This window comes from Pipistrellus kuhlii, unplaced genomic scaffold, assembly GCF_014108245.1.
Source record: "Pipistrellus kuhlii isolate mPipKuh1 unplaced genomic scaffold, mPipKuh1.p scaffold_m20_p_7, whole genome shotgun sequence".
NCBI lineage: Eukaryota > Metazoa > Chordata > Mammalia > Chiroptera > Vespertilionidae > Pipistrellus > Pipistrellus kuhlii.
In genome coordinates this window covers 17,489,643-17,516,616 of record NW_023425573.1, presented here as the reverse complement: position 1 = coordinate 17,516,616, position 26,974 = coordinate 17,489,643, and the positions used below count along the sequence as shown (strand labels likewise).

Below are 26,974 nucleotides of genomic sequence, written 5' to 3'. Positions count from 1 at the left end.
TAACCTCTCTGAGCTTGCATTCTCTCAGGAGTAAAATGAGGGTAACACTACCTCCTGCCCACCCTGGGAGGTATTTGTAGGGATCAAGTGGGAGCAGAATTTTGTTGGCTGTAGATGGGACTTCTTGACTAATTTTAGAGAATGGCCTAGAAGGTCCATGACACATAATAACCGGCCGTTTTGCCAAGGTTTGGGTTCTAAAAGTGCAGACTGGAAGCCTGGTGTGAAGCACGTGGTTACCCTGTTTGTGAGAATGACAAGCCAACCACCCAGCATCCTTGCCATGGTGTGCCTTTGTTTAACAAACTCTCTTACAAAACTAAAAGCCATTCTTTATGGTAACGGCCTCCTAATAAAGCCAAGGATTGATGCTCATCTGAAATGGGGTCACTTTAAATGTTCAGATGTGCTGTACTGCATTTCGTGATCAAAATCCCATGCCTTTTCCTAGCTGTGTGACTTCTAGTGAGTTAACCTCTCTGGACCTCAGTTTCATCGTCTGTAAAATGGGGATAATAAAACTCCACGAGGTAAGTAGGTACACATGAAGATTAAATAAATAAAACTCTTAGACCACTGTGAGGCACACATTAAGTCCTATGTACATTTAAGCTAAAAGGGGAAGGGGGCAGAAAATGTTGGTTTTTAAAGACTTCCCCTCTATGAAGTATTTATAAGCTGCTTTCAGATCTACCAACTGTCAATGGGCTCATTTTGTAAAGGTAGCCTGCCCTTCCCAACTGTCAATGGGGCCACTTTGTTAAGTGTGAAACACGTTACTGATTGGTTGTTACAAGGACCAGTCATCCAGGCCAGGTCCCCCCTCGACCCCCAGCCTGTGCCAGGATACAGCTCGGTGACAATGACCAGCCCCCGGCGCCTCTCGAAGGCCTCGTGGAAGTAGAGGACGCAGTCGTGCTGGAGCCGGGCTAGTAGCCGAGCCTCCCGCCATGCGGAGGCCTTTGGCTTGGCCTGGCTGGGGATGAACTTGGCTGCAAACTCCAGGCCAGAGCTCCGCTCCACCACACGCCGCAGGTAGGAGAAGGCACCCCTGGGGGATGGCAGACGAGAGGATGGGATTCAGGCATCGCTGCAACACGGACTCTCCACACCTCCCGGCCACATTCCCAGCCTTTCTTGGCCCCCGGACACCACACCCCACACCTCGCCCGCACCTGCCGATCTCCTGGTGGATGTCATAAAAGTCGCTGAGTCTCTTTCCCCGCTGTTCCTCGTCTTCCCGGGCCCCGTCTACCTCCATAGCTGTCTGAGCTGTGGAAAGAGAGGCCTGGTGTTAGATGGGGAGGGCAGGAGAGGAATGAGGGCAGAGACTGAGACAGGCAGGGTAGATGGAGAAGACAGAAGAGGAGCAAGAAGGTCAGAAGCCCGGGTGGGGTGCTGGGGCTGGAAGATGTGGGAGCCAAGGGGTGCACGGCCGGATGAGTGACTCCTGGACAGGGGCTCAGGTGGCTGCCCGGGGATGAGCACTCTGCCCTGAGGTCCAGCCCACCTGAACGCACAGCCAGCTCTGCCTTGCAGAAGACTTCTCCAGCCAGGTTCCGGGCCGTGCAGGTGTAGACCCCTCCGTCCTGGGTTCCCGTGCTGAGCACCACCAGGGAGCACTCATTCTCCTCGTACACGAAGCTCACGTGGCTGCTCTCAGTCAGCAGCACCTCATCCTGCAGAGTTGGCCGTCACGTCCAGCCTGGGCCTGGCCTCACCTCTGCCTGGGACCCAGCTTTACCTCCATGCCAGAGACCCAGTCTCACCCCTATCTCAGGGCCAGGAACCCCTTCTATCCTGATTAGTACCCCAGTTCCTCACACGCCCACCAACATCACTCAGCACCTCTGGGTCCCACTTCCTTCTAAAACGTACCCGTCCTCCTAAGGCTGCCTGGACCCCTCCCACACTCCCAGGAAACCCCTCCTCCTTCCTCCCAGGCTCCAGGCCAGCCCCAGGCTGGGCCTCCCCTGAGGCCACCGCGTCACCCTCTGACCTTGTACCACATGATGTCCGGCAGTGGCTTCCCCTCAACCACCACAGCGAAGCGAGCCGTTTCCCCAGCCCCCACCTCCACGTCCTCCATGATGGACTCAAACCGAGGGGCCTCTGGAACACAGGAGGTGGGAGTGGAAAAGCGAGGGGGACAGAATGTTGGGGTCACATGGGCCTGCCTCCTCAGCTCCTCTCCCCAGCACCTCACCCACGGGACCAACTGCTCTCCCTGTTAAATCCATACGTGATGTCCCCCAAATCTCAGAAAACCTAAACCAGAACGGGCAGGCTTGCTTTGTTTGATCCTCAGTGTTCATCTGCCAGCTTTGAAATGAGATTTTCACACACAAAAGAAATCTGGATTTCCTGTCTCTCTTGACAAATCAGGGCTGGCCATCCTGAGCTTCTTCCTTCCCTGCATTAACGGGCTGGCGTGAAGTGGCTCAACGCTGCCCCCTGTTGGGCGATCGCCCTCTGCACAGTCCCATTGAGGGCTCAGACTTCATTGTTCTGAGCTCTGAAGTCCGCTGAGCCTGTGACCCTGAATCAAGTTCACGATGGCATTGCCTCTGCCTTGAAGCTTTCTCTCTGAATCTTGTTTAATTGCTTACGGGGCCCTCTGCCATCTTGGAGATGGGAAGAGCAAACTGGAGCCGAATCTCAGCTTAGCCCTCTCACATGTGACTGTGGTTTTATTCCCTACACATATCATGCGACCGTGTTATTTCCTTATGGAGTGGCTTCTAATTCTCGTGATGGAATTAAATACATATTCCAGTGTGCTTTGCAGAGGAGCCTGTAACTTCCTGGTGCCTCTTCCTGAGCATGGCTGAGGAGCTACGCTGTAAGGAGAGTGGAGTGGTCAGGCCCTGGGGAAGAGCAGGGCCCACCACCACAGCACGCTGCCTGGTTTTATATAGATAAAAGAGAAGGGCATCCTGGGAGTGGGGCGGATGTGGAGGAAAGGGGAGGACAGGGGCCATTCCTCTTGCCCAGTCTGTGGGGGGAGGGGGGACCCACAGTGGGAGAGAGTGTAGATCCAAGCCCCAGGCCTGTTGTAGCTCTGGTTGGCTGGAACTCGGTCTCCGTGTCACTGTCCCAGCCAGGCCAGGCTGAGGGCTGGGTGGCCAGGGTCGTTCCCTATATCTGGAAAGAAAGATGAGCCCTGCAGATGGTACTATCAAGGAGCAAAGTGGAGGTTGAGAAGAAATTGACAGGGGGTGGGGTGGGGGAAACTGAGCAAGGAAAAGACAGGTAAAAGGGAGATCTGGAGCCCCGATGATCTGGGGCCTCACCCCAACCACCGTCCACAGGGGGGCAGTGGGGCTTCCCCATCTTCTCACACTCGCTGCCGCCACTTCTCTTCACTTTAAAGATGCTCTCCCGCCCCTCTAGGAACCTGGCTTCTAGTGGGAGGGGAGGATGTGGGGGTGAGAGGGTAGGCACTATGAAGGTCAAAGCACTAGGTGCATCAAATGAACTTGAACAATTTTTTAAAAGCACCAGAAGATGCACATTTACCCACGATAAGCTTGCCTGTGCTAACTAAGATGTCACTTTCTTTGCATTTGGTTGGAATTGTATCTACTCAGCAGGTAACACTATTTAGCTGGCGCTGGTCCGAAATCCTGAGTGGCAGTTACATATGTCTAGAGTTAATTAACAAACTGGAACACAAGGCAATTACTGCTTAATGCATGCTGGGGGTTGAGGGACATCTTTGATGGAGAAATTACAAAAAAAAAAAAAAAAAAAAAAAAAAAGTCCTCATAGCAAAGACTGGGAGGCCCTGTGCAACAAGCTGAGCAAAGGGCAGTCAGGATCCGAGAGCTGAGCATCTCATGATACGATGCTCTCCCTTGGGTTTTCTTTCTTTCTTTCTTTCTTTCTTTCTTTCTTTCTTTCTTTCTTTTTCTTTCTTTCTTTCTTTCTTTCTTTCTTTCTTTTTTATTGATTTTGTCTCCCTATGCTTGTTACACTTGAGGTATTATTTCCTGTTGTGTTTAACACAGGAACTCAGAGCACCCTCTGGCTTTGAAATTGGGTGTCAGAACTTGAATCCTAATTCCCAGTCTTACTAGGTTGTGTGACTTTGAGCCTATTACTTAACACACTCTCTGAGCCTCGGTTTCCCCATCTGTAAAATAGGGATAGCGACCAACCCCCCACCCCCATCTCACAGGGTGGATGTAAATATTAAATGAGGAGTTACATGTGAGATACTTAGCACTAAGCCTGACACATACTAGGTGCTCAATAAATATCTTATTAGTGGTAGTACTATTAGTGGTCGTTGTATTGGTATTAGTGTGGCCATTAGATGGGCAGGCTGAGAGGGAAGACCTAGGACTGGCCAATGGGTGTGTGCACCTGGGGGTTGGAGGAGAGGGTGATGGGCCTCAGAGGGAGGAGAGGGAAGAGGGTCTGCTACCACCTACCTGCCTGTTCCAGTGTGACCGAACAGGCCTGCGTGCCGTGACGGTTGCGGGCAGTGCAGGTGATGGGCCCCATGTCCCGGCGGCTAACCCGGCAGATGCGAAGACAGTACTGGTCGTCATCAGGCTGATTCAACTCATACACACCTGCCCGCGCCTCTAGGAGGGCCCCTCGGCAGCTGAGGGACACAGGAGAGGGAGATCACCCAGGATCAGCCACAGGAGGTCAGGCTAGGATGACCGGAACTGGGCCGCCGCTTGTGGGAATGGGGCATGGGAGGCGGGCCCACCTCCTCCAGACGACCTGGGCCTCCACGTGGTTGAAGGTGACGGTGACACTAGCAGGCTGTCCCTCCACCACATACACGATGTCTGGCTTGTCCAGGACAGCGGGCGCCTCCTCCAGGGGCGGGCCTGCGGGGAGGAGATCCTTAGGACCCACTGCTCCTCTAACCCTCCCCACCGCCCTGTGAGCTCCATTTTTACAGATGAGGAAGCTGAGGCTCGGAGAGGGCTAGCACTTTGTCTAGGAGCCGCAGAACTGGGACTGCACGCCCAGCTTGTCTGACTCCAGAGCCTCAGCCTCTGGAGTGAGAAGGAAGCACTTTGATGGTCAAGGTCGCATCCAGCCACACTGTTCCTGTCAGAGCTCTAATGTCCAGACCAGCCCTTGAGCTCCCGCTGTGGAGGACCCAGTTCCTGGCCCAAAAGTACCCACGTCCACTCATATGCACACTCAGGCTCACCTCGCTCCAGCAGCTGCACGGGCTCAGAAGGGGGTGATGGTTTGCTGCTGCTCTTGATGGTGGCACTGAGGACCCGGAAAATGTGCTGAACCCCCTTACGCAGCCCTGTGGCTGACCATCCAGGCTCCCGCAGGCCAGTGGCCAGCACTGTCCACTGGTCTGAGCCCAGCACCTGGTGCTGCACGGTGTAGGTCAGGGCATCCGGGTCTGAGGAGGAGGCAGCTGTTAGAGACGGGCATGGCTGGGGCATCCCCCACTCCACCCCCACGCAGTCCTTCAGGACCCAGGAACTCGTCACTAGTCTGCTCTGAGATCCTGCCTCAGTGTCTCTTGTTGCTTCTAACTGCTCTCCATCTGCTCTTGCCCAACCACTGGCCTAGCCAAGCTAAGAGCCAACAAAGTGTCAGGCAAGGGGTCCAGTTACAGGCATGGAGGGAGCTTGCCTTGTATCCCAATTCCTTGTTACTATCTGAAGTGGGGAAACTGAGGCAGAGAGTAGGAAGAGGTCACCGACAGGAAAGAAGAGCATATTCCCGGGAGCACGACCCACACACCCAATCCCTCTGAGAAAGAGACGGGAATATGGTGGCTCCCTTTGTCCCCTCCTGACCCGGAGCTCCATCCACCATGCAAAGGAGGCACTCAAGGCTGCTCCTAGCCGTGCTCCCAGCACTCTGTCCACTCCCCACCCCGTATGCTTCCCTCGGCCTTGCCCTCCCCTCCTGGCTCCCTTGCCCAAGCCTGCCCTGCCCACACTCCCATCCCCCTCCACTCAGCCCTGTGTGGCTCTGACCCACCGATAGCCATGTCCAGACTCCTGGGGGGGTTCCATGTGAGGGTGATCATCCTCCCAGTCACAGCCACCACCTGTGGGGCACCATCTGGGGGGCCTGGAACCACATCTGAAAGCCAAAGGTCAAGCATCCGCTGGGGCCGTTAGGTCCCAGTGGCTCCACAGGATCACCAGGCCTCAGGGGAGTGGGCTGGGGGCAGGGCCAAGGCCAGACGGCTCCCCAGGGGATTGAAGGAAGAGAGCAGGTGCAAAAGGCCCCTTTCACCAGCTCCCTGGGTAGGCCAGAGGCTAGGCTGTGCATGTAGCTGGCCGGGAGGGTGCCTGTCTCACCTGTGACATAGAGGTGGGCATAGCAGGCAGCTTTGCCCAGCTTGTTGGCGATGACACTCTTGTAAACACCAGCATGCTGAGGTCCCACGGCGGGGAACACCAATCGATGGACATCCCTGTCTGGGGGGGCAGGGAGGGACAGTGACACTGGGCCTGAACCAGGAGAATACTTTGAGGGGTGTGCCCATGCCACCCTAGACCTGGCCCTTCACCCCCACCCACTCAGGGAGGAGAGGAGAGAGAAAAGGCAGACAAGCAAGAAGTGTGTCCATCGCGTGGCAAACCCTAGGTCCACACTGCCAAGTCTACACTGGCAGCCGTGGTCCCTCTGGTCTGTCCCTCCACACTCCAGGCCCCGCAGCTTCTCACGTCCCTCCCGCACCACCTACCAACGGCTGACTGTCCCCTTCTTCGCACCTCCGGGGAGGGTGTCACATCTCGGTGTCAAAGTTCTATCAAGGCTTTGTTCCTGGGGCCCTTCCCATGGCCGCTGGTGGTCCCAGGGCCAGCACAGAGGCCCTGAGAGGGCCCCACCAGTGCAGCCCACACTCCACCTACAGCACCGCATGTTGCATCTCAACCTGGAAACTGTAAAAGCCCCTCCTGCACAGGCACCTACTGACAGAAGCCAAAGCACTCAGACTGAGCTCCCACCTGGACACAACCCCTGCTAGTCCTCCACCACCTGACCCTGACAAGCCAGCAGGTCCCTGAACAAGCCATAGGGGCTCCTTCTTCAGGTCTTTGCTCACAAAATCCCTCCCTTCTGGAACGTTCTTCTCTTACTAAGGCCTCCTTCTCCTTCAAGACATAGTTCAACTGAGTGCCAGCCTGGGAAACCTTCTGTGCTGTGACTGGGGACCCCACTCTGCACCCCCATCCTTTCTCCTCTCCCCGGGACCTCCAGCAGAACCCGCTACCTTGCATGCAGTGAGTACCAAATATATGTATTATATTATAAACTCCAATAAGAGTGTTCTGCTATGCCAGCTATTTGGCATACATTTTCTACCCCATAATCCTTTCAACAACCCTGCAAAATTATCCTCATTTTGCCAATGAGGTCAGAGACATTAATGGATTTGTCCAAGGTCACACAGCTAATAAATGATGGAGCAATGGCTTGAACTCGGTTCCCTCTGAATTCAAAGCTCTGTCCCTACACCGTGTTCCCGGAACGATGATAAGGGAGCTGTCTCCAGCAGGGACAGGAAGAGGAAGAGGCCTACACTATCCTCATTCATATAAGGGCTATCCTCAAATACCCCTCCCTCCTCTTAGTGGTTATCTCTCATGGAACAGTCACCCATTTATCTCTCCTGAGACTATTTATAAAGGAAGAGAAACCAAGGGCCGCCACTGACCCCAGATACAAACAGAAGAGACGCCAGCTCAGATCCTGAGACAGACACCCACTCAGGGCCTCAAGCAGATGGAGAGATAGGAAGCCTGTGGGCTGAGCAGCCAACTGCTGTGGCGGGGGGCGGGGGTGGGAGGGCAGAGGGGAAGGACCTCAGTGGTGGCACTGGAAATGGGCACGGCCAACAGGGAGCATCCTGGTTAGGAGGAGGGAGCCAGAGTCAGATGGTCCTTGCCTGCCTTTGAGCAAGTCCTTGACCCTCCTTAAGCCCCAGTTTCCGCATCTTTAAACAGGAGTAATAGTACCTGCCTCATAGGCCTGTGGTGAGACCGTCCGTGCCAGGCTTTTAGCACTCAGAGCCTGGCACACGTGAGGCTCTGAGCTTTGTCACTCTGCCGCTGTTAAGAGGAGGCCATCGCGTGGCACAGGGTGGCACTATCGGAGGTAGGTAGGTGGCCCTTCCCACTGGAGACTTGAGTCCTTCGAGGGTGGAACTGAGACAGTCCCATGGGAAACACCCCAGGCTGAGAGGACACAGTCCCAAATACACCCCTTTGTTTTCCTCCAGCTCCTCCTTTACTTGCTATTCATTAATAGCCTTGGCCAAGCATCCTCTCGGTGCCAGGCACTGGCCGCCGAGCCTTTTCACGGAAATTTCTCTGCTTTTCTAATGAGAATGACAATGGTGGCAAAAACAGTAGCAATAATCATAAGACATGACACGGACTGACCACTTGCTATTTGCCCGGCCCAGCTCTAAGTGTTTTATATGTACTTGCTGATCTAATTCTCTAACAAACCGATTACAGATGAGGAAACTGAGGCACAGAGTGGCGCTGTAACCTGCCCACGATCAGCAAGTAGCAGGCTGTTTAGCACGTTCCTAAGGAGCTACTGAGGCCCAGACTCAGCAAGATGGGTGCTGTATGGGCTGAAGGAAGGAGGTGACCTCGTAGCCTTCCTGGGCTCCCCTCCACTAGATGCCTCCTCCCTGATGAGGCTCGAAAAGGAAGGCCCAAGGGCGAGCACAGCGGAGGGCACCGCGAGCAGAGAGGATGCTGGAGGGGGCGCTCCCCACGGCCCCTTCCCTGGGCACATACACTGCATCATGCGCCGGTCATCGCTGCTCTGGATGCGGTGGCCGTTGTGGAACCAGCTGATGGTGGGGTAGGGCAGGCCGGTCACCTGGCACTCCAGCATGGCCTCCTTGGCCAGGCCCACTTCCAGGTCCTGCAGCGGCCGCAGGAAGTCGGGCATGGACAGCCGCTCCAGCTCGCCGTGCTCCGGCTCCTCGGGGATCGATGGCATCTTCTCCAGCTTCGAGCTGCAAGAATCACAAAGCTGCCCAGAGTCCCAGAGCTTTGCCTCCTGCCATGGGCAGGGCTGGGGCCCCACAGAGGCAGCCCTGGCAGCTCCGGGGCACCCGGCAAGTACCTGGGGCCCGTGGCAGCCGTCCGAGGCTCCTCCACGTAGAGCTGGGCCGAGCAGTGGGCCTGGCCGTGGGTGTTGGTGGCGCTGACTGCGTAGAGCCCCTCGTCCTCGCTGCCCACGTGGGCGATGTGCAGCGAGTGCAGCCCCCCCTCCTGCCGCAGACGCAAGTTCTCGCTCTCCTCCACGGCGCGGCCTGGGGGAGGGAGGCGGGATGCATGGCAGACTCAGAGAGGGGTCCTGCTCTCTGGCCTCTGGGGAGTCAACATCTGCAGGGTGGAGGGCCATACCAAAATGAGTCCAGGTCACGGAGGGGGGCGGGGTGCCACTGATCTTGCAGTCGAAGCGGGCCGTGCGGCCTTCCAGCACCTCCAGATCCTCCAGCAGCCGCGTAAACAAGGGCGCCAGCGAGGGCCGCACCGTCAGCCGGGCGCTGCAGGTCAGCTCGTCTGCAGGAGGGACAGGCACTGGGGCAACAAAGGCCACGGAACCCCGGGCACCCCAACCCACAGGCCCCCTGTCTGGGCCAGGAGCTGGAACCCAGCAAGGTCCCTAGGCAGCAGAAGAGGCACTGGGCCTTCTCAGGAAGGTGGAGGTCGGCAAGGGTGGCAGAGGCTATTATGGTGGCTAGGGATACGATGGCTGTCCAGCTCTCCCATCCTCTGCTCAACCTCCCCACCCAGGATGATGCTCAGCTCAGCAATAAGAGGCCTAGAAGGCAAGCCCGTTTCCTCCCCTGCACCCCCTCTCCTTCCCCTTGGAATTCTCCTCTGCACCTGGGTTGTGCCCATACGTCCCCCCACCACCCCAGACATAAAGCACATGCCCCTCTGCCCCCCTCCACTGCCCCACAGACAATCTTCTGGGGGAAGTGACAGCGCCTGACGCTGACCAAGGTCCCTCCCCTGTCACCTTAGGCGCTCATTACCACAACCTCAGAGGAGGACGGGGACCAGGTCAGAGAAGTCATTCATAACACTAATGGCTGACATTTATTAGGTGGCACCCTTCGCCGGGCGCTGTGCTTTGTTCTTTGCGTTCATTATCTCATTAATCCTGCCGATGCCCGAGCTCGGCATTATCATGATCCCTTTTTTTTTTTTTTTTTTTTTTTACAGATGAACAGTCTGAGCTCAGAGAGATGAAGCGACTTGTCCAAAGTCAGGTGGCTGCTGTGCAGACAGGGCAGGAACTGGAACCCACATCCAGGTTTGCCTGCCACGCCTCCGCAGACGGGCTCCTACAGGAACAGCCGCTGGCACTGACACGGGAGGCCCTTCCTGCCAGGAGCTGCTCTAGGTGCTGCTCCACGTGCATTTACTGAGGCAGGTGTATTGCACCCTCCCCCCACCCCCACCCCTCTTTCCCCAGAAGACAGACTCCATGTCATTCTGCACCCAACGCCTTCCCTCCAGGCCCCTCCCTCCAGCCCTCGGGGGCCCAAGGCAGCCCCGGGGCCCAAGTGAGCAGTTACCTTTGGCCGTGCTGAGCTTGCAGGTGTAGACGCCACTGTCGTCCTCATGCACGGAGGTGAGCAGCAGCTTGCATTTCCGACCATCGAAATGCATCTTGCATTTGAGCAGCGCGGGCTGCAGCAGGCGGCCACGGCACAGCCAGTCCACCTCCACGTCCGCAGGACCCGCCACCAGGCACTCAAACAGCGCCATTTCCCCGGCCCCCACGTCCACGTCCTGCAGGGGGGCCAGCACGGCCAGGGACCGGCTCTCGGGATGTGCTGGGGGAGCGGCCACGGGGAGCAGGCACACATGGAGCGGAGACACGGGGGGAGGGAGACACACACGCACACAGAGAGAGACAGACAGACACACAGAGAGAGAGAGATGCATTTTGTTCCTTTGGAGACAGAGGGAAAGCCCACCCTCCTGGCTGGCCAGGACCGCGAGGTCGTCTCTCTTGGGCCTGGCTTCAGGATAGCGACCCCAGCTGGGCCGGGGAGGGGGAACTCGGGAAGCGGCAGGAATCAAGGACAGCGAAACTGAGGGCCATGTAGGGGCAGAGACGGCGGCGGAAAAAAAATACCACACAGCACACCAGCTGGGTACAAACTGGACTTTATTTGAACTAAGAAACAGGTACTTCTGAACATCTCCACACCCTCTACAGGAGGTCCCTCCTCCCCTGTCAAGCCTGGCTAACTCCCTCACTCCCGGGCAGAGCCTCCCGGACTCTGACAGTGAAATGGGGAGCCCCAAGTGGGCCCTACACCTGCCCACAGCCGGGACTCAGCCAGGCCTCATCAGCGCCGGGCCGGGGCCTCTGGCTTCTGGCCTCTTGCGAATAGTGCTGTACCATGAAAACCCGTTTCCGGAATGGTCAGTGCTCTGCCCCCACTTCATGAGCTCCTTGTCAACAGCCCTTGCAGGTGCTGTGCCCTGTCTCCCCCTCTCCGCTTTATCCCATGCCAGCTTGGAGGCATCCTTTCCTGACTGTCACAGACACACAGACAGACAAACGGATAGACGGGCAGGGCCTGTAGCAGTGGCAGCACATGCACTCACTGGGTGCTCCCCTTCAGGGAAAGACTGGGAAGGGGTCTTGGTAGTCCTCATGGCCACCCCCTTCCTGGCACTCAGTCCATGTGGGGGCCCCCCGCCAGCCCAGTCATATGTCCACTTGGTGAGGGAAGGGTCCACTGGGGCCCAGGACTACCCCCAGGACGTTCACGGGGAAGGAAGGGGAGGGGAGGCTGGAACAGGGTCCAGGCCGGCAGGGTCTGTGGGCAGGAGGCAGTGAAACACAGCGAGGTCCGAGAGGTGCCTGAGACAGGGCGCAGCTCGGAGGGTAGCGGGGGGAGTGCAGTCGGCCCCCTGAGCTCACTCGCCTGTGTACAGACAAAAACCTCAGTCAGCAAGCGGCAGGTTAGTGCAGTACACGCGCACGCGCACACACACACACATACACACATACACACGAGCACGCACGCAGCCTGGCTAGGCCCCCAGCACAGACAGCTGCCTCTTCAACTGCCACGGTCAGCTCCCCCACGCGCAGCCCTGGGGTGGGGGGCAGGCAGCCAGCCAGAGGCCGGGGCCCTGGGTTTTCTGGGCAGTAGAGGCCCTGGGCAACCAGGGAAGAGGCATTCACAGTTACCAGGAGCACCCCAAAACGTGAGAGATGTCGGGGAGAATTCTGGGTGAGAGAGAGAAGCACTGAGACATGGGTTAGCACAGAGAAGCAGGGCAGACCAGACCCTGAAGGGGCAGGCGCAGGCCAGAGAATGGGGCCAGGCTGCGGGATGGGGGTTGGTGGTGGATATGGAAGAATTCAGAGACTGAGGAGGAGGCGACCCCAGGAACAGGAGGCACAGGGTCCGGTAACTGAGGCAGGCAGGGTCCTTTAGGGCAACCATGACTGTGAGGGTCTGGGCTCCGGCAGGGCCTGGAGATCCTGGGAGCTCTCACGGCTGGCCTCTGCCAGAAAGGGAGGGCGATGGCTGAGTGCAGAGCCGAGGAGGGGTTCTCAGCCCTAATTGTCCACAGGGAAAGGGGAGGTGAAAGGAGAGGCAAATGGCCAGTCCTTGGGAAGAAAAGCACTGCCCCCCAAGGCAGCCTAGCTAGGGCCTGCCATCCCCGATGCCTGAGAGGCCTTCTACCCTTAGGCCCGACTCTGAGACCCAGCCCTCTCCACACTTCACAGCTCTGCTCACCCTGGATCCCGGCAATGCTCCCTGCCCGTCACCCCAAGGGCCCCTCCGAACGGGTCCAATTATCAGACACTCCCCACTGCCACCCCAGCCACAACAGATTCTGCACAGCAATGAGATGGGTAATAGGAGAGAGGGCAGTGGGTGTCGGGGGGGCGGGGGCCTGGGAAGGGCAAGGTGACAAAGACACAGAAGAGTGTAAGGAGAGAGTGGCTGGTGGCAGGAAGCAAGGTCTCTGGCTGGCATCAGGGGCAGGTATGTCTGAGCACGGGGAAGGCAGTACTGGGTAGTAAGCTGACCGCTGGGCAAGTTGCCATGTGGCCTGGGTAAGTCACTTGCCCTCTTTGGACCTCAGTTTCCTCAGCCACAATGTGAGCAGCTAAACGTGGGGCTGTCAGAGGCCCTTTCAGTTCTGGCATCCCATAACTAAGGCTATGTGAGCAATAAGGCAGGAATGAGGCCGGGGCCGGGGCGAAGGGGGTGGGTGGGGGGGGTCATGGGGAGTGGGATGTACTCACCTCGGACCTCCAGGCGGGCCTCGCACTGCCGAGCGCCGTACTCATTCACTGCTTTGCAAGTGTAGAAGCCAGCGTCGCCCCGCTCGGCGGCCAGGATCCGCAGCCGGCACAGCCCTCCCTCCGCCTCCTCGGCGAAGCGCCGCTGGTCTGGGCGCACGGGCTGGCGGTTCCTCAGCCTGTCAGAGGGGCAAGAGCTCAGGCCCAGGGCCCAGGGCCCTCACCTGCACACGAGGAAGTGGGGGCACAGAGCCGGGCTGGCCTCTCCTCCCTCTTCGTCATTTGTCCCCTCCCCAGATCTGTCCCACTGACCATGGGCCCCCCTGGGCCACAGACAGGTTTTCACCCCGACTCCACCTCCCGCCTCCCCCAGGACCTCCCAGGTCATGTCTGCCCACCTGGATCTCGCCTTTCTAGGAACCTAACTGCACTGAGAGTGGCGCCATGCTCTTCAGCTCTTAATAATTTCCTCGTGTCTTATTTTTATTTCTTTATAACGAACAGGTAGCTTTCCCACTTCCCAAAAGGGACATGAAATAACGTACAATGTTAAGAAACCACACTGGGGACGAGACAATCAATTAAAAATGAAAGTAGAACCCAAACCAATAAAAACAAAAATCTGAGCGAACGCATGAAAGCTCCAGGCACCTGGGATGGAGCACCACCGATGAGGCCCGATTTTAACTCTGGACCCTGGCAGCTCAGAAACAAATGGTTCCACCTGGGCTCAGCACAGGGCTCAGCACGGGGCTGGGCTCAGAGAAGGCCTCAAAAGACAGTCTGAGGTCAGCGGGCCGGGGGCGGGCAGCCTCCTCGGGGAGTGAGACGGCTCTGGGCTGTTTAGCCCAGGTGAGCAAACCCCTCCTCCAGGAGGAAGCCCCCAGTGAGCCCTGCACCCAGGACAGAGGCAGGGCAGGTTGGGGGAGTGGCACCACTGTGGGATGTGGCTCCCTACAGATCCAGGAAAGTCCATAAAGGGCCCGGCCCCCTCTACCCAGAGCCGGGTCTTGCAGGGCCAGCCCAGGAGCGGGGAGCTGGCAGGAGGTGGTTAGCTGCTACTCACCAGGAGACCACTGGCTTGGGCTCCCCCTGCACACGGATGCTCATGGTGACATCTTGGCCTTCTCTTACTGACTGGTCCATGAGGGAGACCTGCAGGGAACCCCCAAGTGTCAGGGCCCAGCTTCAGCTCCTGCGGGGTGGGGGGATCTAGGACAGAGGCTGGCTCTCAGTTAATGGGGTCGAGCTCCAGGCTGTGCTGGAACCCGGGGTGGCCCCAAGAACAAGAGGCCACGCGAAGGAATGGAGGGACTCAGGAGGCTCAGGCTGGGCTCCGTGATCTGACCTTGAAGGTAGGGGGCGCCTTGGAGCCAGCATCTGAGGAGCGGCGGTTCTGGCTGGGGCTGAGCTTCATGGTGGCGGGTTGGGGCCAGGTCTCCCCAGGCTCCGGGAACTCCTCTGGGGGGCTCAGGTACTCCTCGTCAGAGGTGATGGGGCTGCTGAAAGGGGATGTGGACCCACCTGGAGGAGAGACGGAGGAGAGACTGTGGCACACAGGGGGATGCCAGGAGAGGACGGAGGGCAGAGAGACTGAGAGCGCCACATGGATCAGCCTGAGACCAAGGGCCCGACAACGTCTGGAAGGGGAGCCCAGGAGGTGAGGCGGTTCCCGCAGGCCAGCCCAGCCCTGACCTCGCTTCCCGGGGCTTGCTTGCTATGTGACCTTGCCAGGTATTTCCTTTCCCAAGTCCCTGAATCCTGCCACAGACTCTCCTAATACTGACGCTGCTGATCCTCCTGAGCAGGGGAACCAGAGGGAATGGCCTGGGGCCAGGGATTCAGGCAGCAGCGGGGCCGCTCCTGGGCCTTGTGGGAGACGTGGAATTCCACGGGAGCCCGCAACCCACACATTCCTGGCACAGGATCGCAGGCTCCTAATGCAGGCGGTTCATGTCTCTGGACCCCAGGGTGGCACAACTAGGACACCCGTATCTTGGGTGAGCTGGGCCTAGTGCAGAGGAACACACACCTCAGACGAACCCCGTCCTGACCTCAGTGCCAGGGCCAATGAGGTGGCACTGTCCAGCCCGCCCTTCCCCCTCTCCGTTCTCAGCTTCCTGCCCCAGATACCCCAGGAGCACCTGCTGGCCCCAGACTTAAAGCATGGGCCCCAAAACTCTCAGGAGATGGGAGAGCAGTGTTTGCGTCATCCACAGAGAAAGGCAGCTGGGGAAGGGGAGGGGGCACCAGTGCGTCTTTGGGGGAGGGGTGTCCCCAGGGCCCTGACGCCCTCCCCCGCTACTGGCCAGGGGCCCAGCTTCACTGAACTGGCTCCTCGCCGACTGCCAAATACAGACATGAGTCTGCCGCAGCCCCCTGGCCCCTCCTCCTGGTTCCCCCACCCCAAGTCCCTGTGGCCCGGCCCCCCACAGGGCTGCACCCCAACTCACCTGAAGACTCTGCCACACAGACCCCAGCCTGAGCCTGTCCCAAAGGCTCTGCCCTGGCACCAGGCCTTTCCGCTGCCTGCCCACTACCCACCCCACCAGGTTCCCCAGAGAGCAAGAGCCCGGCCTGCCCAGCCCCACTCACTCGCTGACCCTGCTGAGGTCCTGGGGGAGGGGAAGGGGAAGGTGGGGGCCAGCCTGGTGGGGACAGGCTGGGTGGCAGGCAGGCAGCTGGCTGGAGAGGTGGTGCCTGCTGAGACCACAGGCAGCTCGGGCCTGGAGTGGAGGGGGAGGAGAGGGGAGGGGCAGAGTGCAGCCGGCTGTATTTAGCCTCCCTGCTCATTCCCAAGCAGCAGGATCTGCCTTTTCTCTCCTTACAGCTTCTGAACCCTGACAAGCACAAAGCCCCCTCAGTGGCGCCTCGATTCAAAGGCCTTGGTCCCCGGGGGAAGATGGGGGTGGCACTGCACGCAGCATCCAAGACGCTTGCCCAGACCCACTCATCTCAACGCGTTCCACCAGAGGAGGTACTGAAGGCAAACAGCCGTTCTGAGGCCCCTTGCTCTGACCAAACCAACGAGATTCCCAACAACGAGATTCCTCAAATACTACGAGCCAGGCCACGGCCTGTTTTCCCTGGTGCCGAGAATCAGAGACCTCGGCTCCCAGAGAAGCCCCTCTCCATCTGAGTGGGCTCAGAATCCCAATCCCACCTCTGTCTCCCCATCCTGCCAGGGCGGGTTTGGCCCAGCAGCCGCTACAGGGCACTGGGCCTGTGCCCAACACTCTTCCTATGGGCGCTACCAGTTGGCAGTTGTCCCTCTCCTCCTCAGCCCCACCAGGACCAGCGGTCAGGAGACAGGGGCTGCTTCCCCCACCAGCCCCTCCCTACCAGCACCCATCTGTATTTGGGGTGAGGAAGGGGCTTGGAGACAGAACAGGAGAGGAAGGGAGCTGTTGAGAGGTCACATGTCCTTCTCCCTCCTCCTATCACCCCTGCCCAGGGCCACATTCCCAAGCTATGACCTGTGTTTCCCATCATTGCCAGTGAAGGGGGGAGGGGGGACTGGCAGAAGAGGGGGCTCACCATTCAGGCTGGCTGGCTTGAGGTGGGGGTGGGGAAGGAAGTCAGAATGGTCACTTGGTGAGTATCTGCTCGGACCTTGCCATTAGCTCACGCTGAGATCACAGGCATGGCCCCTGAAGGCAGGCACCCCTCCCCTCTCTGGGTCCTGGTGACCTCTTGAGTCACCTCCAGGTTGGACAGCGCTGAGGCCACTGGCCCAGGGAGGGAGAGGAGAGATTAAAGCAGATGGGTCAGGTTTGCAGGGATCCTCAGAGCCCTCTGGTGGTGGCTAGGGGAACAGCATGTTGGGGAATTCAGTGGCCAAGCTAACCAGAGAAATCCTTCAAACCCCTCAGAGAGGGGGCTGTCAGAGCATCCTAGGCAGGAGGCTCAGGCTCCAGAGGGGCCAGAACGGGGCCTCTCTGAAACAAGGCCATGGCCCCCACCCCTTTGTACTCCCAAAACTTGTGGCCAAGGAGGCTGATCAGGGATCTCTGTCTCCAGGTCCCAGAGCCGCTACTGTTTCACACCCGGCTCTGGTACCATCCCTTTTCACTGACACACACACACACACACACACACACACACACACACACACACCCGCCACACACACACCCCCCAAAACCATCTTTGTAGCCAATCCCTACATCCCAGCTGTGCTCCGCCCACAAGTCCAGCTCTCACTGTGGGAAACAATCACCCCAGCCAGGGGATGGGAAGCAGGTACCCCCCAAACCCAGGAAGCACAAATGCCCACCATGTAGGTGCTGCCCCCGCACACCCCACCACTGCAAAGCACACTGACTCTGCATGTTCCTGGCCTGTTCAACACTGCTCCCAGGTCAGTCAAAGTACTGGCATTGGGGAGCCCACAAATTAGGGTTACCTACAGGATAGGCCCTCTACCTCAGGGCTCCTCAGAATGGTCCTTGAATCACCCACAGCAGGACCTCCTGGGAGCCTGTTTAAACTATAAGTTCCTGGGCCTCACTCTGACCCCTTATTGAAACAGAGGTCAGGAAATTGCATTTTCAAAAGCACCTAGCTGATTCTTATGCACATGAAAGTTTAGGGACCTACACAATCCCCATGTGAGAAGGACGATAACCCTAAAAGGTGGTGTTACTCAGTCCCATCTTGCTCAGCCACCAAATTACAGCACAGGGCTCAGAACCTCAGAGGTCTGGCTCCATAGGCCACGTGTTCCCACTATAGCAGTGGTGGGCAAACTCATTAGTCAACAGAGCCAAATATCAACAGTACAATGATCAAAATTCCTTTTGAGAGCCAAATTTTTTAAACTTAAACTTCTTCTAACGCCACTTCTTCAAAATAGACTCGCCCAGGCCATAGTATTTATTTTGTGGCAGAGCCACACGTAAGGGGCCAAAGAGCCGCATGTGGCTCGCGAGCCGTGGTTTGCCGACCACTGCACTACACCACCTGGCCTCCCACCTGCACAAGGTCCCTAACTCAAGGGCCTTGAGTTCTCAAATTCACCATTCACCAGAATTACCCATAAAGCTCCTTAAGACACAGATTGCTGGAACCTTCCCTGCGTCTCTGATTCACAGGTCAGGGCTGGAGCCGATGATGTGCATCTCTAACACGTTGCCTAGGTGATGCTGATACTCCTGGTCTGGAGACGACACTTTGAGGACCACTGCTCTATGGTCTCCTCTGTCCCCCGACCTCGACCCTTAGGCAGGTCCTGGTTACCCTTTGCAGATGTGTGTCTCAGCCAGCCTCTGTGTGTTATCCAGGTTGTTCTGGGGACTTGGAAAGTCCTGTGGATCTCTACCGACCACTGTCAGCTCACACCCAGACCTTGACTATCCAGGAGGACCACCAGGTATGGCTGCATGGGCTAAGAGTAGCGAAAGCACAGCCATAACCTGAGGAGCCTTCTGGCTGATGGGATGACACAGGCACACACAGGACTATAACAGCCAACAGGAACAAGGAAGGTGGCAAGAGAGGGACAGAGAAGGCCGCAGGAGTGAAGAGGGTAGGACATTACGTTGGGCCCAGGGAAGAAGAGGGGACTTGCCAAAACCAGTTTGGCTCAGTGGATAGAGCGTCAGCCTGCAGACTGAAAGGCCCCATGTGCCTTGGTTGCGGGCGCATCCCCGGTGGGGGGTGTGCAGGAGGCAGCTGATGGATGTTTCTCTCGCATTGATGTTTCTAGCTCTCTATCCCTCTCTCTTCCTCTCTGTAAAAGATCAATAAAATACACATTTTTTAAAAAATAAAAAAAGAAGAGGGGACTGAAGGAAGGGGTGTATTAGAATGAAGAGTTAGTTCAGTTTAAGCAGAGGGGGGAAAAAAGCAATCCTGGAAGAGGAAACCACGGGAGCAAATGTTCCGAGGCAGGAAGCGTACGCAGAGAACTGCAGCTCAACCCCTCCGGCTATAGAATTAGGTAAAGAAGAAAGAAATGGGACGTGACCACGTTAGAGCAGGTCTCTCCCGCTGCCTCGCTGCCTCCAGCCACCCTCAGCTCATCTGCAGGTGCGGAAGGCGGAGGCCAGCTTCCGGAGTGTGCCTTCGCCCTGAGGGCTAAGGGAGCTCTTTGAGGCATCTGCGGAAGGGAGTATGTGCTGGAGGCTCACAGTCTTGTACGTGGCCTGGCCACTCACAGGCCAGCACCGTCCACCAGCACCGTCCCAGTGGGTTTCTCCAGGGGCGATTTGTTTAAGTGCCCGCTGTGCTAATCTCACCATGAAAGGGAGGGAAAAGGAGGAGTTGTGCTGAGAATGTTTCAATTTGGGTTTAAAAATAGACAAGGAAGCAGAGAGCATTTCACATGGTCAGCCTGACCTAGGCGTGGACGTGGCTCAGTTCTAACATAAGGTTATTTAGGACTGCTGTTTAAGACTGCCCCATGTTAGATAGGCAGTGGCACCTGCAGTAAATTAGGCCCCCATTCCTCTGATAGGCTGTGTGTGATGACCCCCATTCTGAGGTAACAGCCCTGGGGAGACACCTGTCGGGGCAGACCTGCTTCTGGGAGACAGAAAAGGGGAGGGAGGGCTTAGACTAGTCAAGAGACCACACTGCTTTCTTTCGATGCTGTCCAGGCCCCATCAAGGATGGGCCATGGGGCCATGTGGCATGTAAGGTCCCCTCCACAGGCAGCCACTGACTTCATAAGGAAGAATCTGCCGGGGCCAGGGCCAGGCCAGCAGAAGAAGGGGCAGACAGGAGCGCCATAATTTCCTTCCTTTCCTTTTATGTTCATGACCTCCCAACCACCTCTTTTCCGTTGTGAGAGCGCCATCGTACAGATGGGACCAAATGAGCTTTGATAAGCCATTTTCTCTGGCCCAAAGGCCTTTAGCTGAATCTTCAGCTCTGTCGAGCCTCACAAATCTGACGGAGAAAGCAGCCCAGGGGTTATGATCCTTGCTGCTCAGATGAGGACATGGTGGACAGCTAAAGCGTAGTGAAGAGGCCAAGGTCTCTGCTGGAAAATGCTAGAGCCTTAGGCTCAAATATACGAGACCAGTGCTTGAGGGGAGGACTGACAGCAGCAGGACAGAGGCCTGGGTACATGAAGCCACCCTTGGCCCCCTTCCTCCTGACCAGAGCCCTCGGTGGGATGAGCCAATTGTGTGCCACAGGGCATGCAGGGAAACAAAGCAGGACCACAGTCACAGGGATGGTGGGAGGTCAAGAAAGAAAATAAACCCAAGAGCATCGGCAGTCTTTGCTCCTACCCCCGCCCCATGAGCTCATGAGCACAATTCTACCTGAGCCCTGAACTTCTTGAGTAGAGGAAAGGGGACAGTGTGGTGCAGTGATCAGGAGTGCAGACTTGGGACACCCGAGGGCAGGGCTTCAAATCACCACCCAGCTTCCCACTGACGCTATGCTCCTATAGCTGAGCAAACAGGGCAACCACGAGCCACTGAGATGATTTAAATGTACATTAATGAAAATGAACTTTAAAAAATTCGGCCCTTCCGTCACACTAACCACATTTCAAATGCTCAATACCCACATGTGGTTAGTGGCTACCATATTGGACTGTGCTCATATATCGTAGTTCTGTCACAGAAATTTCTGTTGATCAGCACTACTCTAGAGCACTTTGCTAAAGCACTTTCCAAGTCTCAGTTTTCTCATCTGTAACGTGGGCATAATAACAGAACCTACCTCACAGGGTGGATTAAACGTGAGAACCCAATCAACCCAGGGCCCGGTACATACAAAGCGCTCCGGAGATGCTGACTAGTCTTGTTATGTTCATCTGCCATCACACTACGTTTATTTCTTCAGAGGTGAGTACTTCAATCCCCTCTTGCTTACGGCACCCCAGGCAGATTACAGATGCTAAGCAGAGATGCTGGCCTCGTGCTATCTATCTCTGTGCCGCTTTACTCTCCACCTTCCCATCTATAAACTGGGAATGTCACCACCCGTCATGGCCCTCCAAGGAATACACAGTTGACCCTGAATAACAGGTTTGAACTGCAATGGTTCCTTATACACGATGGTTTTTAATTGGCCTGAGGAGTTCAAACCCCCGTTGTTCAAGGGTCACCTGGCAGTTGGGAATCTGCCCCCCTGGAGGCCCAACTACAGGTATAAGAGGATTTCCTACTACAATGGCAGTAAGTGCCCCTAACCCCTGAACCGTTCAAGGGTCAACTGTACATGAGCGATGGAGCTCAAGTAAGGGAAGGGATGGGAAAGGGTTTGGGGAAAAGCATATGGCGCTCTCCAAACACATGAAACTATTTAGAGAGATGTGGCCCTTGGCACCCAGTCGGGACTCAATAAATGCCCGTGTGATGGATGCAGGCAGCTGTGAAACGCTCAGCTTGTTAAGCACTTCTCACACCCTCCAGCCCACTGTCCTGATACACACACCCTTTGGGAGCTCAACCGTGGCCTCAGCAGTTATTTGGTGAGGGGTGGGGTGGGGCAGGATGAGAGGGATCCAGGGCTGGCTGGGGCTGCCAGAGTTGGTGAGGACACTGTGCCCCCCCAAACCACAGCACCAGGGTAACTACATTCTCTAATTACCGATTCCCCGTCCCAGTGGTTCCCAACCAGGAACTGAGGTCTGTGAGCCCTCAAAAGCAGGTCCTGTGGGGGTGGGGACCCCAAGAGGGCACTGGGCAGCCAGTCCTGGTTACCAGCGGGGTTGGTGAGGAGAAAGAAAAGAAGGTGGTTCCACAAGGCCTCTTCCCAAAACACACCAGACACTCCCTCCCTCAGCCTATTCCTACGCCACCCACAGCCACCCTGCGGAACGCCCTTCCCTAGCCCCCTCCTACTCCCTACAAACTCCAGGCCTGGGACCCGGCCTTTGCCAAATGTCTGTGCCACCCACTGGTTCCGCCCATTCCTGCTGCTCTCCCGGTCCACTGGCCTCCGTCCAGCTGCTCTGGACCAAACAGAGCCTTGTAGGGTAAGAAAGTCGGCTTCCTCCGCAAGAGTGGAGTCTGGACCCACGTGCCTGCCCCTCAAGCCCTGGAGCCTGGAGCCAGTCTGACTTTCAGGAGCTATTCTCTGGTGCACACCCTAGCTCCCCAAGGGTGGAGAGGCACAGAGATGCTGTGACATCTGGGAAATAGGGGGTGGGGGGGGTGGGGGCTGCGGGCTTGGCAGGGGCAGGGAGGAGACTCCAAGGCATAAGCCGTATGAAGAAAGGAAAGAAAAGGGAAAGACAGCTTCCTGAAGCTAGCTTCGTGGGCACCTGAGCTCCCGTGCACAACAGCACCACTTAATAACGCTAACAAACTAACGTTTGTCTATGGCTTTCCAGTTCGTAAAGCTGGTTCACACGTTTGCTTTCTTTCTTGCAAATAGTATCATTATCTCTGGTTTACAAATGAGGAAACTGAAACTGCAGGGAGGTTCAGCCTGGCAAAGACAAGTGCGGACAGCTGCCTTGCCCCAAGCCTCCTTCCCAGCCATAAAAGGCTCCCAAATGGCCCGGAGCCAGTATTGGGGAACACTCCTTGCCAAATAGTCCAAGCCAGGTATTGACCAGAGTCCTGGACCCATGCCTGGGCCCCCTGAGCGGATCTGGGAGCTGGGAGGTGAATCAGAGGCAGATCCCGGAGGTGATGGAAGGAGGGAAGCACACAGCGGAGGGACAGTGTGATTCCTTGAGGTGGGAGAGGCAGGGGGAAGGTGAGAGCCTTAAATCTGAGCTTCTGGGAGTGGTCTGTACGCTAAGACCTGCCCTTCTGCAAAGCGAGAGGTGCAACCATAAGGATGTAAAGCAGGACTTGGACTCAGGTCAGATACCACCAAGAACTCCCTGATCGAGAAGGTGCTGAGGTCCTGACCCACAGCAAGACAGGCTCTATAATCTTGTCACCAGCAGGGCTGAGTGAAAAAGGGGAGATAACAGCGTGTTCTCTCCCCGCTCCTGGCATGCCCACCCCTCCCGCTGCTGGTCTAAATCCCAGCCTCCTTCAGGGCCCTCATGTCTCCCAATCCAGCATCCCACAACCCCAACCCACAGCTCAACTCTCCTAGGGACAGGGCTAATCCACCCTGCGCTTTCCTGCACCCCAAGTCCTCCGGTGGAGGGTCATCACCCAGCGTCACCTCCTCGAGGGCTGAGTCTGCATCTTTTGCTTCGGGAATGCCCCTTCCCCAGCCTCAGTTCCTCCCACCCCCACCGCCCAGGGTCAACTCATTGTCAGGCCCAGTGACCTGAACAGGTTGAACAGGCCATGGCCATGGCCATGGCCACGTGTCCAGCCCTACCCGGAACCTGAAAGCAACTGGGCTTAAACCCAAAGGAAGTAGTCTGACACCAAGTGAGGACTTTCATAAAAATAGAAAACAGGGCAGCCTCAGCCACTGCCACCTCCCAGGAGTGGTCTCAGCTGGACCTTCTTTAGAGCTTTGGGTTCAACAGAGGGAACAAGGGCGGGAGGAAAGCACTTAAAAGCGTCTCTCTTAAGGGAGCGGCGGGGGTGGGGGTGAGGGGAGCCGGGGCTGTTCTGGAGAGGAAATTACCTCAGAAGGTTCTTGATGGGTTTTAAGCCCTTTGAGCAGGGAGATGCTTTTTCTCTGAGACTCAAGGATAATGTGCTTTCCCCACAGGACCCCGTTCAGGGAAATGCCAGGAAAGGATGGCATTTAGAGGATGTCTAAAGACAAATTTCAGTGACTTCATGAATTGGCCAGCCTGCTGTGTGCCTTGGGAATTTGGCCTCTGCCCTGAGGCCAAGGCCATTTAAAATGCTTTCCGCCATGCCGAAACAGGTTTGGCTCAGTGGATAGAGCGTCAGCCTGCGGACTGAAGGGTCCCGGGTTCGATTCCGGTCAAGGGCATGTACCTTGGTTGCGGGCATATCCCCAGTAGGGGGTGTGCAGGAGGCAGCTGAGCGAGGATTCTCTCTCATCGATGTTTCTAACTATCTATCCCTCTCTCTTCCTCTCTGTAAAAAATCAATAAAATATATTTAAATAAATAAATAAATAAAATAAAATAAAATGTTTTCTGCCAGAGCAATGGGCACGAGAACAATCCGCACACTGGTCGGAAGTGGAGCTCTAGGCTGAGAGGGGAAGGGGACCTGGGCCGACAGGGAGGGGTCACTGCTCACCCCACCCGGCCCTGGGGCCCACAGGCTCCCTACCAGGTCTCACGGCCAGTGTGGCAGCGCAGCTGGCCTGGCCCAGCTCATTGGTAGCGGTGGCCGTGTAGTTCCCAGCATCCACCGTCCGGGCCTCCCGAAGCAGCAGGGTGTGCCGCTCGCCCTCCGCCCGGATGAGAAGGCGGCCGTCACTGCGCAGCGTGGACCCATCCTTCTGCCAGGACACTGGGGGAAAGCAGCAGGTGCCCAGTCACCATGGCCCACAGGGGCCCACTGGGACCAATCTCCCCCCACCTCCCACCCCACACAGAGCCCAAGCCACGCCTCTCCCCACCCTAGATAATTCAGAGGAGTCCCCTCACTCACAGAAGCCCAGGCCTGCCCTCCCCTCTCTCAGGGGATTCTGGGAAAGCTCTAGCTCATGCAGGAGCAGATGAGCTTTCCTCTTCACCTCCCCCTGCCTGTCTCAACCTTAGCCAGGCCCCGACTCTGGAGCTCACCTTGGGGAGAGGGGTTGGCGGTGATGATACACTTGAGCAGCACATCTGCCCCGGGGGCCACCACTGCGTCCTGCAGGGGGATCTCAAACACAGGGGCCTCCAGGGGCTCTTCTCCAGCAGACACATAAGAGTCGTCCGAAGACTCTGCCAGAGACACGGGGGACAGGGTAAAGGGATATGGTCCTATGGGGATGACTCCAGGGTAGAGGGTGTGATGGCAGTCCCTCATCGTAGAAATCCAGACCCAGAGAGAGGGGCTTCTAGAAGGTGGGGGTTGGGGAGCAAAAGGTCTCTCTCCTGAATGTCCTGAGACACGGAAGGAAGACAGAAAGGGGGTTCTCAGGAAGGACAGGGCAGCCAGGACTCGACATCCGTTTGTCTGCTCTTCAACCTCAGTCACCGTGTTGTTTCTGAGGGAAGGCAGAAACCCTGCCCCATCTTTACACAAATCAGTGGTCGGGGATGGTAGATCATCCCTGTGCAAGGCACGCTGAGGGGCGCAAGATACTACAAGTTTCCACACAGACAGAAGACAAGCTAATAGCACCCTGACATGGAAGTAATAATAGTGACGTCACAGGGCAGCATGGGATGTACTGTGATAATAGTGATGCCGCCCTATAGTTGTCTGAGAGGCCCCATGGAAATCAGCTTTGATTTTGTCCATCCGTCAAACAGTAACACTGCAGTGACTGCATACTAAGCTCTGCTTGGCACCAGGGAGATAACAAGAAATAAGATGTGGTCCCTGCTTACAGGACGCTTGTACACACAAAGAGATCTCTCTGGGTATGTTCTAACTTTGACATTCTATAAGCTAGATAAAGCACAGTGCCAAAAGAGCAGGGAGAATCCCAATTAGGCTGCCTCCTAGCGACATAAACCGGCAAATTAGATCATCTCTCTGTGCCTCAGTTTTGTTATCTGTATGATGGGGCTGATAAATAATACCCAATGTCTTGCAAAGCTGGCATGGGGATTATGTTAAAATAACACCCCCTAGGCACCCAGTTAACAATGCCTGGGGCATGGTTGTGCTTATGCAATAACAACGAGAGACTACGGTAGTAAAACAATGGGCAGGGGCCTAACCATCTCTAGAAATTTTGGGAAGGTAAAACCTAAAATAAAGTGATTCTGCTGAAGAAAAATACAGGGTGGTAAGTGCAATGAAAAAGACATATAGCCGAAACTGGTTTGGCTCAGTGGTAGAGCGTCGGTCTGCGGACTGAAAGGTCCTGGGTTCGATTCCGGTCAAGAGCATGTACATTGGTTTCGGGCACATCCCCAGTAGGGGGTGTGCAAGAGGCAGCTGGTCGATGTTTCTCTCTCATCGACGTTTCTAGCTCTCTATTTCTCTCCCTTCCTCTGTGAAAAATCAATAATATATATATATATATATATATATATATATATATATATATATATATATATAAAAGACACATAGGGTCTCCGAGGAGCGGTGTGTAGGGGCCTCTGGCCTGGGGAAGCTGCAGCGGGTGGGAGCGACTGAAGGATGGCTTCCACCCAGGAGTGGGCCCCACGTTGGTGTTCAGGATGAGCAGAGTTAGGGGCAAGGGCAGTCTGGCTATTGGCCATCACCCACCAGAAGACTGGGAGACCACACCCAGGCTGGCAGGAGGCCACAGTCAGCTCAGTGATGCGGGGACTCAAGAATGGAAGCAAACAGGCTATAGAAGGAGAGGCTGGCTTAGACCTCAGTGGCCACAGGTGGGTCAGGGGATGGTGCGGGGATGGGGAGGGCAGAGATGAGAGTTGGCTGGTCCAGAGCTTTCCTGTAACAGGGACCTAGCACGTTATACTGGCATATTGAGACAGGCTTCCGTCTCGTCCCCCATGGAAGGGTGGTGTGTGGAGGAGCTCCTTAGATTCCTGCCAGTGCCTTCCATCAGTTAGGTCCTTAGCCCAACAGATGAGCATGCCCCTAGACCCAGGGCGCCTATGGCAGGCATCTGGGCACCGGGTTTCTGCTCACACCTCAGCCTCGCCTCCATAAAAACACACTCTAAAAAACACAACACACACAAAAACACACTATCTCACCAGCAGGCAGGTTTCAGCACATCAACTTTCACTCCAACTTGTGCTTAAGTCCAT

General features: G+C 56.6%; 1 protein-coding gene across 10 annotated transcripts in view; it reads right to left on the bottom strand.

Moving 5' to 3' along the window:
- Nucleotides 1-26,974, bottom strand: part of SPEG (striated muscle enriched protein kinase) — a 57,179-nt gene that overhangs the window by 15,951 nt on the left and 14,254 nt on the right. For 9 of the 10 annotated variants that reach the window (XR_006740459.1, XM_036421758.2, XM_045575338.1 and 6 more), the window contains 18 exons: nt 24,857-25,000; nt 24,399-24,581; nt 14,618-14,793; nt 14,336-14,424; nt 13,273-13,448; nt 10,565-10,825; nt 9,381-9,539; nt 9,097-9,286; nt 8,763-8,986; nt 6,303-6,422; nt 5,977-6,081; nt 5,180-5,386; nt 4,724-4,847; nt 4,437-4,612; nt 2,000-2,112; nt 1,511-1,679; nt 1,176-1,272; nt 851-1,051 (listed from right to left, as the gene is read on the bottom strand). Coding sequence is in view for 9 of the 10 variants with exons in the window: in XM_036421758.2 (XP_036277651.1) it covers nt 851-1,051; nt 1,176-1,272; nt 1,511-1,679; nt 2,000-2,112; nt 4,437-4,612; nt 4,724-4,847; nt 5,180-5,386; nt 5,977-6,081; nt 6,303-6,422; nt 8,763-8,986; nt 9,097-9,286; nt 9,381-9,539; nt 10,565-10,825; nt 13,273-13,448; nt 14,336-14,424; nt 14,618-14,793; nt 24,399-24,581; nt 24,857-25,000 (2,914 nt within the window). In the remaining variant the exon portion in view is untranslated. Of the gene's footprint in view, nt 1-850; nt 1,052-1,175; nt 1,273-1,510; nt 1,680-1,999; nt 2,113-4,436; nt 4,613-4,723; nt 4,848-5,179; nt 5,387-5,976; nt 6,082-6,302; nt 6,423-8,762; nt 8,987-9,096; nt 9,287-9,380; nt 9,540-10,564; nt 10,826-11,146; nt 11,933-13,272; nt 13,449-14,335; nt 14,425-14,617; nt 14,794-24,398; nt 24,582-24,856; nt 25,001-26,974 lie in introns of those variants that run through there. The other variant, XM_045575341.1, reaches the window with a different exon arrangement.